Below are 12,395 nucleotides of genomic sequence, written 5' to 3' on the forward strand. Positions count from 1 at the left end.
ATCTTGGCTTCCAGTGCTGGTGTACTGGCTTGTATCTTCCTCCCTAAATGCTACATCATCCTCTTGAAACCTGAACTGAACTGCAGGGAGCAGCTAAGCAGAAAATAATAATGGATAGCTGTACTTTGTGTGGGTTATATTGTTATAGAATCATAGAGTTGGAAGAGACCACAAGGGCCATCGAGTCCAACCCCCTGCCAAGCAGGAAACACCATCAAAGCATTCCTGACAGATGGCTGTCAAGCCTCCGCTTAAAGACCTCCAAAGAAGGAGACTCCACCACACTCCTTGGCAGCAAATTCCACTGCCGAACAGCTCTTACTGTCAGGAAGTTCTTCCTAATGTTTAGGTGGAATCTTCTTTCTTGTAGTTTAAATCCATTGCCCCATGTCCGCTTCTCTGGAGCAGCAGAAAACAACCTTTCTCCCTCCTCTATATGACATCCTTTGATATATTTGAACATGGCTATCATATCACCCCTTAACCTTCTCTTCTCCAGGCCATGGAGATAGAGTTCAGGAATACATTCTTTACTGCGACACTAACTGTAGGCGTATTGTTAAAACTTATATTAAATTCTCTTGCAATGCCTTTGTTGGACCTGAACCTTCCTCGGGATGTGGAGCAAAGGATCCAATCACAAAGAGGCAATACGCCATGCAGGGTGCAACTGAATTTATTTGTCATGCATATGCTAGGCAAAGGTGCAGTGCAAATGAGCTTGCCGACTGCACAACCCCTAAGAGGTGAGCTCTTCCTTTTATATACAGGTTCAGGAATTCGAAACCTATGGCAATAGAGCCCCACGTGATTTCCCCTAAAACACATGATTTCCAGGAAAACAAAAGTTACCGGTCTTATCACCTAACCTTCAGGAATTCCAAATTTATTGCTGTAGTTCGGTACAGATAAGTTGCTCCTTGATTAACTGTTGAACTATTCGCCCTGGCTGCTGCAAATTAACTGCATGGAACTCACTTATAGATCAAAGCACATTGTTATTTCTTCTTAATTAACAGACATAGAAACTCATAGTCAATTACAGATCAAAGAGAGCATAGCCATTTCCTATTGATTACCAGAGTATAGCTATCTATTAATGTTTAACAATTTGGAATAGGTACTAGCTAGTTAGAAAACATAAAATGCATGAGAACCTTCTATTGGGGTATATGTAAATGTAAAAAAAAAAAAACACAGTTACATACAAAGGCTATTATTCATAATAATACACATTCATAGTTCCCTTACACATTCCCAGTTCCCTTGCCCCTTCACCCTCATTCACAGTATAACTTGTTGCAAACACAAACTAAACATGAGTCAAAAGTGAGATGCGGCAGCAAATAAATGAATGCTATTCTAAGCTGCATCAACAGAAGTCTAGTGTCCAGTTCAAGGGAAGTAATAGTACCACTCTATTCTTTGTTGGTCAGACCACACCTATAGTACTGTGTCCAGTTCTGGGTGTCACAATTTAAGAAGGATATTGACAAGCTTGAACATGTGTAGAGGAGGCAATAAGGATGATCAAGGGTAATGCAAAAAATGATCAAGGGTAATGCAAATAAATACAATGTCATGATCTCACACACTTTTACAGAAAGAATAATATAAATACCATAAGCAACTGTGCATACCATATGTGATGTAACAAGATAGTGGATCTTATGGCAGCTACAACTGTGCCATAAGATCCACTATCTTGTTACGACATTGTATTTATTTGCATTACCCAGAACTAGTACAACTGATGAACCCCAGGATAGCAAAACGAGGTCAATATTCCGGAAATCCTTGTCTTAGACTCTGTGGAAAGATTCTGTGGAACTGTAACAACCCTTCATGTGGATTGTTTGCACTTTATGAACAGACACAGGGGGAATAGACACTAGTACATGTATGGACCTCATGCACAAACTGATTAGAGAATGAACTGATCTACCGGGTCTTCTGCTTTTTCCATTGAACTTTATTAGTTATTTCAGTTGAAATCTATAATATGATACAGTGAATAGTATACTGTATATATGCAAGAGTACAGCCAGTTACTTCTCGTGTGTTTATTGAGTATGTAACCATAGGTTTGATGTTGTTTTTCACTGACCTCCTAGGCTTATCATTATAGATATGGTGGATATGTATAATAGATCAATAGTTTGTCACCTTTCAGTTATCCTCAAAGTGCAATTTGTGGTGCTTGGTCTGCTCTGTGAGGATGTTATAAACCACCACTGCAACTTTTTTTGTTTAAATAAGCTTCATTATATCTTGGGATAGATAGAGGATGGTTGTTTTCCTGCGACAAAACAGAACCATATCCTCATTACTACCATGTTATGCTCTGATGAAGTTCATAGGCCATCTGCTTCCTGTCCATGCGGGAGATGGAAGAGGAAGGATCTCTGTGTTATTTCTGGGTGAAAAGCTAAAAAGGCCCCTCTGTTCTGACAACAGTGTCTCTTGAGCTCCCTCACCAGACAATGCCTTCCAGAGTTGTTTTCTCACAAGGGTTTTTGAATGATAGCTGGTACCCTTTCTTCCACTGTGTCTCTTGCACAGTAATACACAGCAGTGTCTTCAGGAGTCAGATTGTTCATCTGCAGATAAAAATTGGAGCTGTCCTTGGAGGCGGTGAAGCGTCCTTTGATGGCAGGCAAATAGTAATTGGTTTGTGAAGATTTCCAGTACCTCACCAGCCACTGCAGTCCCTTCCCTGGTTTCTGCCTTATCCAGTTCATCCAGTAGTCAGTCAAAACAAATCCACTTGTAGCACATTGCAGTTGAACTGATTCCCCAGGCCTTTTCAATTCTGAACCCACTTGAGTCAGAACAATCTGGGAACAGACCCCTGGAAAGGAGATTGAGAGGAGGGAATCATATCTTAATCTACTTTGAAGTCTTTTACAATCAATGGGTATATAAATGCTATGAAATAAATACATAAAATCACCATAAAGATAAAAAGAAAACTTACTGGGCAAAATAGCTTCCCACACAGCAACAATAGATATGAAAAGGAGCCAAAACTGCATTTTCTTTTAGTATTTGAAAGATAACTCTAAAGGCAATTGCTCGAGACCTTCCTCTTGAAACAGGAGCCTTGTGGACTGACCTACCAAATGCAGGGCAGAAAGAACAATAGCGTTTATAGAGCTGAATGTCAGTTCTATTTGCATATCCCCCAACATAAATACACAAACTGAGGGTTGCCTCAGAGTCATAATCTGGGTACTCAAAGTGTAGGCTAGTATAGATTCTGATTTCTGTTTGTGCAATGCCCACAGTTACCAAGCAATTGACTTTGTGTTACTTTGACAGGGCAAGGTGTTTGATTCGTACATGTTATGATTTGGATGTGAAGTATAAGGTTGGAGACAGAAGAAGGAGAAAGAACTACACACAATCTTTGTTTACTGATTCTGTTGCTGCTGAATGAATGAATGAATGAATGAATGTATCTGGTAGTATAGTGAAAGCACTGAAAGATTACTAGGCTAAGTTTGATGGAGGATATGCAAGGATGATATGTTCTGTGAACTTAAAATCACAAAGCCCTCATTAGGTGATTAGTTTTGGTTGTGGAGTAATTAATATGCCTCTGCCATCTGCCTTAGAGATCCATTCACTCTTCATGCCTTCTTTGACTCTGACCAGGTTGCTCCAGTGACCTTCTAGGCCAGGGGTCCCCAAAGTAAGGCCCAGGGGCCAGATGCGGCCCAATTGCCTTCTAAATGCGGCCTGCGGACGGTCTGGGAATCAGCGTGTTTTTACATGAGTAGAATGTGTCCTTTTATTTAAAATGCATCTCTGGGTTATTTGTGGGGCATAGGAATTCCTTCTTCCCCGCAAAAAAATATAGTCTGGCCCCCCACAAGGTCTGAGGGACAGTGGATCGCTCCCCTGCTGAAAAGGTTTGCTGACCCCTGTTCTAGGCTTATAATGATACATATTATGTATTATTTATTTATTTATTTATTTATTTATTTCCCGCCCATCTGGCTGGGTCTCCCCGGCCACTCTGACATATAGTAATATTTTACCACTGACAATCATCATTAAGATGGACTTTGTGAGTAATGCTCTGCTCTGTGTGGGTGTTAAAAACCAGCAGCACAATCTTTTTTAAAAACAACAACCACAACAACCACCTTAACTTTCTTTAATCTTCAGATAGAGGACAGTGCCAAAAAACAACAACACAAAAGCATCTCTTCATTCATATTATGTCATGCTCTGGTGAAATTCGTAGGCCATCTGCTTCCTGTGTTATCCCATTTGGGAGATGAGAGAAAAAGAATCTCAGTGTTATTTATTGGTGAAAAGACAAAAAGTCCCCTCAATTCTGACGACAGTGCCTCTTGAGCTCCCCCACCAGACAATGCCTTCTAGAGTTGCTTCACTACAAGAGTTTTTGAATGATCACATATGTATTTTCTCCCACTGTGTCTCTCGCACAGTAATACACAGCAGTGTCTTCAGGAGTCAGATTGTTCATTTGCAGATAAAAATTGGAGCTGTCCTTGGAGGCGGTGAAGCGTCCTTGGATCGTAGGCAAATAGTAATTGGTTTCTGAAGGTTTCCAGTACCACACCAGCCATTCCAGTCCCTTCCCTGGTTTCTGTCTTATCCAGTTCATACCCCAGTCATTCAGCACAAACCCACTGGTGGCGCATTTCAGTCTGACAGACTCTCCGGGTCTCTTCAGTTCTGAACCCACTTGTGTCAGAACAACACTTTGTGAATATAAACCTGCAAAGGAAACGTGAAAAAATGAAAACAGCAGCAGTTATGATCGGATAAATTAAATTGCTTCATTCATCGTAAAGATCAATATGTAAGATATTGTTTATAATTACAGCCAAGGAAAACAATTTTTAATTCCAGATTTAAAAAGGAGGAAAATACCTTCCCACGTTGTAATGAGAATCAACAAATGGAGCCAAAGTGTCATTATTTTTAAGCGTTTGGGAAATATTCTAAAAGTGATTTCTTGATATTTTCTTCTGAAATGTGGAGGTGAAGGTTGACCCACCTACAGTAATGTTGTTTGACTGGAACAAGGCCAATTTATAGAAGTGTCTGCTAGCACTATTTGCATACTTCTCCATAGGGCAGACACATTCAGCTTTATAAGTATCTGCCTTATTATGAACCAGACCATCCGTCCATCTACCGGAGTATTGTATACAATAAATGTTAGCAGCTATCTGGATTTTAGGCAGGGGTCCCAGCCCTACAAAGAGATGCTGAGCTTGGAACTGGGCACCACCTGAATACAAGGGATGTGCTCTATCACTGAGCTATGGTCTTTCACATAAAAGAGGCTCCTCTGAATTACAATTTTAGGTGCTCAATATGTATATCAAGGTATCCTCTTAAATCATGTCTGCACTCTTAACGTCTTGACCTTTTTATGTTTGACCTTTTGGCAGGCGAGGTGACATGCTTCTTGATCCATCAGCTAGGCTGTTCTTATATATTTTTTTTGTCTCTTCATGGGAAATGCAGGACAACATGGAACGCACTGACATCTATCCCACAGTTCAAAATGTTATTCTGTGGAAGTTTTCCAGATCTATCTTCAAATGAGGTTCAAACCCTCATCCCTCTTTTTAGAAATCTGATGGTGATGACATCCCACAATATTATATGCTTTGCAGCTGAATTCTGCTGGGCTACATGTGTCTGTGCTGCATACATTTGCTTGTGGTTTGCCTCCTGTTTTTGCTGTGTGTCTGCTTCCCCCTTGCCATGAACAGGAAAAGTGCAGTCAAGAAGACCGAAGATTTTGTCCGCTGACTGCTAGCTTTTCAGTCACTGTGTCTCTAGCACAGTAGTACAAGCCTGAATCTTCCACCTTCAAACCACTCATCTGCAAGTAGAGTGTGCTGATGGAATTGTCCCTGGAGATAGTAAATCGACCCTTCACTGAGTCTGCATAGTATATAGTAGTGGTAGCAATAAAGGCAACCCATTCCAATCCCTTTCCAGGAACCTGTCGCACCCAGTTCATGTTGTAGCTGCTGAAGGTGAAGCCAGAGGTTCGGCAGGTGAGGCGGAGGGACTCTCCTGGCCTTTTTACGTCCCCTCCAGATTCTCCCAGTTGAATCTCTGATTGGACATCTAGAAAGAAAGAGATGCTATAAATTCTGCTTCAGATTAATAATATCTGAACCTGCAGCCCTCTAGTTGTTGTTGAACTCCCATCACCCCCAGTCCAGAATTATGGGAGTTGCAGCAGACTAATGACATCTGAATGGTCACAGTTTCCCTGTCCCTGCATTAACCCCTAGAACATATTGATCTTTTGCATGCTAACCGCATCTAATGGATTATTACCTCTGATGGCTGCTGAAAATAAAACAAAATAAATCCACAGAAGCATTTCGCCCCGGTGATGTTTTGAGGCAAATTAAGAAGAAACTTGACACTGGCTAACAGTGTTGTGATTCTCTGTACATGTATCTCTTATAGGCAGGGAAGGTGTGTGACTGATTTATAGAGGAAGCTAGCCCACATTTACATAAAGCTCAGGATAAAAGAGCAACACAGCCCTTTGGCAATCCAAGCCTCTCCAGCTTTCATGACTGAGTAGAGATGATTGGCCATCGGTTGCTGTTTCCATGAGATGGCATTGGGCAGTAATTATTATTTCCATGTATATGATTGAAAATCAGGTTTAGGTTAAAATTTACTTGGAACAAAAGCACATCAGGTCTGCTATGGAAGTATCTATCTCTATATCTGGCTTGAATAGCATTCAGGTAAATTTAAACTGGTCAGTCCAACACAGACCAAGATGCCTGAAATGGAAGAAACAGGAAAAAGCTATGGGATGCCTCTTTACACATGACCCCCGGAAAGATGATATACAAGCAAGTCAATAGGCACAGGACCTTGTTCCAGTTCCCATTACTTGATGAAGAGGTTTTCTCAATGTATACACTAATTCCACTTCAGTCTATTGTTCCTGGTGCAGGTGAGAAGGGGAGCAGTGGAGAGGTTTGGACCTTGGGAAACCAAGCTCTTGGATAGAGATGGGGAACCTCAGGTCCAAGGGTCAAACATGGTATGCCAAGCTTCCTTGTCCCATGCACTCTTCCCATGACAACACACCCTCTCCCTGGGCCATGCCCCTCCCAGGCCTTGCTTCACATCTGCACTGAGTGTCTTTGTTTGGCTGGAATGTATTTCCCCATGTGGCTTGCAGGACCTTGTCACTTCTAGGTCTGGCCCATCAGCCAGATCCACCTCCCACCCCACAGGATGCTCTACCACTTGGGATAACATGGAGGGGTGCTCTGCGTGATATATTTGGAGAAACTTTATTCAAAAGAATAACAAAAGAACAGTAGGAATGTTGCATTGTCTCTTCCATGAGTGGTTTAGAAAATGGAGAGGACTCTGTTTTGAGTTAGTGCACACACAAAAACCCATGCATGGCTGATCACTCGCTTTCTGGAGGGTAGATTTTGTACTGTCTCTTAGAGGAATTTTCTCAGTGTGGGTGCATCTCTTGAACAACAATACATGGCAGTGTCTTCAGCCTTCAGGGAGTTGAGTTGCAAGAACACTTGATTTCTGGCAATGTCTCTTGTGATGCTGATCCGATTTTGGAAAGCACTGTTATAATATGTCTTTCCGTTACCCTGGATGAGTCCGGCCCACTTCCATCCTTTCCCTGGTGACTGACTGATCCAATGTACACCAAAGCTGTCTACAGAAAATCCAGACACTGTACAGGTCAGCTGTAGAGTCTCTTCAGTTCGTTTCATTCCACCATCTGCTGCTGCATAAGACTGTGGTGAGATACCTGCATGACAGGAAAGAATATATAGACAGTGAAAATGCATATCAGTAACAGATAGCACATCGTCAAGATTGCCATCTGCACAAAGGAAGAAATTAACCCTTTCTTACATGCAGGGATGCTCATTAAGATACTTATCAAGAGCTTCAGTTTCATGATTCTGATAGATGGTAACAACTGCTAACACTGGAAGGACCTTGAGTTGCATTAAACAGGCCACACCATACAATCATTTGCATTATGCCATGAGTATTACTCTTATAAGGGACTTGAAAAACGCAACCCTCCTCCCCACCTCCCCACACCACTGAACCATCCTAAGAATTGCTTTGTAAAAGAAGGAGGAGGAGGAGACAGGGGCGGAGGAAGGGGGCGGTGGGGGCGTTCCACCCTGGGTGTCATCACTGAGGGGGGTGACATTCGGTGTGCCGCCCGTGACTCCCAAGCCTACCCTGAGCCGTTGGGGGAAGGGGCAGAGCTGTGCTGCCTTGCCAGTGGTCTTCCACCTTTGTTTCGACAGCTCGGCGGAGGCTTGGGAGTCGTGGGTGGGCAGCATGCTGTTGGCCCCCACTCCTGGGCTGCTTCCAGGGGGGGGAAGCTTCCCCCCGAGCTGTCAAAAGGAAGAAGGAAGGGAGGAAGGCTGCAGGCAAAGCGGTGCGGCTCCCCTGTGCCCAGGAACTAGCCCAGCATGGCCAGCTCACTCCCCCCCCCCATGGGTGGCTCGCTCCACCCCCATGGGTGGCTCATCCCCTGGGATGCTCGCTGTGGCTCCGCCTCTGGGAGGAGATGTCACTGGACTTCCCTGGCTCCCTGAACCAACAGATTATGAACTATGTACAATTGCAACATATACTTTAAATAGTGTTATTGTTATTGATAAACTGGCTCTATGTTTTTATGCAAATTCATTGGAAAGGGTAAGTTTAATGTAATGTGATCTTGCCAGTCTTGCTGTTAATAGTGCCTGCAGACTCTAGACCAGGAGTGAGGAACTGCAGGCCCAGGGGCCAAATGTGGCCCTCCAAACCTCTTCATCTAGCCTTTAGGACTCTCCCCAGGACACCTTCCTCACCATGCCTTTTCCTAACTTTTTACATGGACATTTGACAATAAATAGTTAATTCCTTACTCTAGACATTCCTTGTCTGACAATGCCAGGATGGGGAAAATCAAATGAACCTTATCCAATAGCTAAAGTGGGATTTAAAGGTCAATGTGGAGAGGAAAGGGTGGGTGCAGACCCCGGAGACTCCAGAGAGTAGCAGCTGCCAATTCATCCCAAGGGGTGGGAGGAGACCAGCAGTGCCTCCTATTTACCAAGAGGCCACTGTAGGGTCAACATTTGTGTTAGAGGGGTGGTAGCGGGAGGCTGCCAAGGAAGAGCCAGATCCAGCAACATGATTCAGCCACAGATGCCACCATGGCGGCAACAGCAGGTGATACATTCCTTGAAGTCTGGATCTGCAGCCCCTGTTGATCCTACAGACAGAGGCAGCAACCTCAACTTTGCCTCATAGATGGGCCAACACTGGAAGGTTGTCACCCTCTGGGAATAAATTTTCATAAGATACAGAAATGAAACCCTAATTTATGATGTGGAATGAGAATGCACTTTGCATGTCCACAATAGCTTGCTAGGAGGCAAATAAAACTCGGAGAGCCCTACTGATTTCTATCCTCCCAGGGACGTGGGGGTTAGGAATATGTGTTTGGGGGCTAGGATAAGTAGTTTCTGCCGCCTTTGGGGTTGGATGGGGTACCAATGTAGAGAGACTGGGAAAGTATGTATTTACTTGTGGTTTATTCAGTACAGTCATTTGAACTGAAAGCTCTTCAGTGCCATCTGCAGTAAAAAAATTGATAGAAATTTAATTTAAAATGAAAACACCAATTGAAATGCAAATCTGAGAAGTTAAAAATTTAAAATGTAAGTTATTTATAATATCTGGTTGCATATGGTGCCTATTAATGGGATGGCAACTCCATAACTGGGGCACCAATACCAGAAATAGGCCATCTCCCTTTTGGTTATCCATTTCACTTCATTTGTTGGAGAACAAACTAATGGTTGAACAGTTGATTCTGTCTCACTTTAGTCTCACGGACACTGCATCATAAGTCTATTGTGATGTATTGCAAATACAAACAATGTCAAGATTCTTATAGTATCTTTCTAAAAAGAAAAATTTCTTTTTCCATATCTTGACCATTGACTTCCCCTGCCTTTTCACCTTCGATTTTATATCCTTAATCTATTTTATAACCATTTCTTCTGAAAAAAAAAAAAAAAAAAAAAAAAAATTACATCAAATTATCTTTTCAACACCTTACTAGTAAATACATCACCATAATAATACCTCATCCTAGTTCTTCTTAATTCAATCTTATCAATTTCTTAACTTAATCTAAGTCTTAATCTTGCTCCTCGCATCAAATCTAATTCTTCTATCCTTAAGATTACTGCTAGTAACATAAAAACTTGAAATATCTCCTTTCATATACAAACAAAAATATAACAGAGTATTGTTGACAGTATTCACCCTCCACTTTCGATTTGCCGTGTTAGACTACTTTAAATTTTGTTTAAGACTTCACCCCACACCCCCTCTGTCCATTATTCTTCTCCTGGTGGCATCGGCACTGAACATCCGTGTAACTTCTCTCTCCCAACGTCCACAGATCCAGGCACAGTCCATGTCTCTTCTTGCCACGAGTTCAGAGGTGTCCATCTCATCATCTCCCTGCTTCTTCGGTTCTTTGTAACGTTCCTTTTCTTCTTGTAAATACCTTAATTCTCTGTCCCTGGCCCCCGAGCTCACACCCCGGGGACTGGATATAACAAATCTTAACGTCGCCTTGGGGCTGCCACCCCCAAAAAGCGAATTTCTTCTCCGAAGTTGCTCACTCAGTTCTCTCCATCTTTCCATCCACTCTCTCAGCTCATTAGCAAGACATTCTTCATAAGTGTCAAAAGTTTTAAAAGCCTCCTCTGTGGGCAATTGGTTCCCTTTCAGATCCCCACACAAGACTTTGACTTTTCTATAAACAAGTTCCACCTTCAAGGCAATGAGTCTCTGTTCATCTGTTAGTCCAGAGTTCAATACCAGTTCAAGGACAAAACCCAGCATACTGGCAGAGGAGGAGGAAGTGGGTGTTGTATTTCTGCTCTCCTCTTTGTTCAACGCCATTTTTCTGTGCTGAAGCGCAAACACCGCAACTTTAAATGGAGATATTTTCCTCTAATTAACTGCCCGAAAAAAGAGTTTGCCAGTCTCATGTGTCAATTTTAGCTACATTGAAACCAGTTCTGTAGCAGTAAACCCTCATTTGGTTACATTCTTCGGCTCGAAGGGAGGGAGGCAGGCTACCTTTCCCCTTCCCCCCGGATCGTTCCAAAAACGCGATTTTTAATCCAAATCTTTACTCACGACCACCGGGTTTTTAGCTCCATTCTTCGCAGGTAGAACTTGGACGCTCACCGCGGGCTTTGTCGCCGCATTTGCATCCCGGTTGGGGCATGTCCCCTGAAGCCCGGCTCCGGTTGTCCCTTCACCCCCACTCCCCCTTTATTTATTTAGGACACATTTTGAGGACACTTCTCTCCCCCCCCCCAATAAAACACACACCTCTCAGTGCTCTTAAATGCATTCAACAGTAATATGTGTGGTTTCTCCCCCACCAGAGATCCTGCCCCTCCCCATGGATCGCCTACACGTGACGACACAGGATCACTACTCCACTTGTGCACCCTAGCAACTAATATTTAGAGCCATACTTTCACCGATACTGGAGGCTCAACATGGCCAGCACGGATTGTTGACATGAATTCACGTAATGTTCCTTGAAAGCCACCAAAATTGTATTCACCATGTTTCAGAACTCTGCATTGGACTGTAGCTGCAGAAAACCATTAAATTCTCAACATAAATGCTGGCAGAGTAACCGGCTATGTTTTTACTACGATGGACACACATGCAGTGTACAGGAGGAAGGGATGAGCTTGGCTGGATGGCCAATAGCAAGATTCACAACTGCTAGTGCACATAGGGATTTTCATGACTGATGACTCTTGAATTTGTAAAGGAATTTTATGCCTCCCAGACCTTCAGACCCATAAATACAGTATCTGGCTCCTCCTCTTTCAGAGAAGTGTAGGAAGCTCCACATGTTCTCTGTCATCCCTATGTTTTACAAGGCCACTCAGTCATGTGGTGATGTGGCAGTGTCTTCGATGGGAAGGGAGTAGTAGATCCTTTAGATACTTGGCACAGGTTCCATAGGAAGTTGTAATACCTAAGGCCTCCAGGGAACAGGATCTTGGAGTATGAGGTAACAAGTGCTACCTTTCATGTCGTAGAGCTGCTGCCTGATTGTCTGGAATATGTAACTTTCGTCACATGCTTCAAGGCTTTCAAGAGCAATGCCAAACTACAGATTTTATCTTGAATTCTTCTATACCATCTAGATGAAATGCAGTCTTCAAGCATAGAGGTGTTGAAGGGCAAATTGATTATATATTTGGCTTCTCCGGTATTATGTTGTCGTTGATGATGTTGCCACAAGTTTCCTCCAAACAGCTCAA

General features: G+C 42.9%; 1 gene segment (V, D, J or C); it reads right to left on the minus strand.

Moving 5' to 3' along the window:
• Positions 1-5,773: 5,773 nt before the first annotated feature.
• LOC117057278 lies at positions 5,774-6,421 on the minus strand. The segment is given in 2 exon segments: positions 5,774-6,126; positions 6,343-6,421. Coding segments are annotated over 2 exon segments (399 nt in total).
• Positions 6,422-12,395: the final 5,974 nt, after the last annotated feature.

Source organism: Lacerta agilis, chromosome 14 (genome assembly GCF_009819535.1).
Source record: "Lacerta agilis isolate rLacAgi1 chromosome 14, rLacAgi1.pri, whole genome shotgun sequence".
Classification (NCBI taxonomy): Eukaryota; Metazoa; Chordata; class Lepidosauria; order Squamata; family Lacertidae; genus Lacerta; species Lacerta agilis.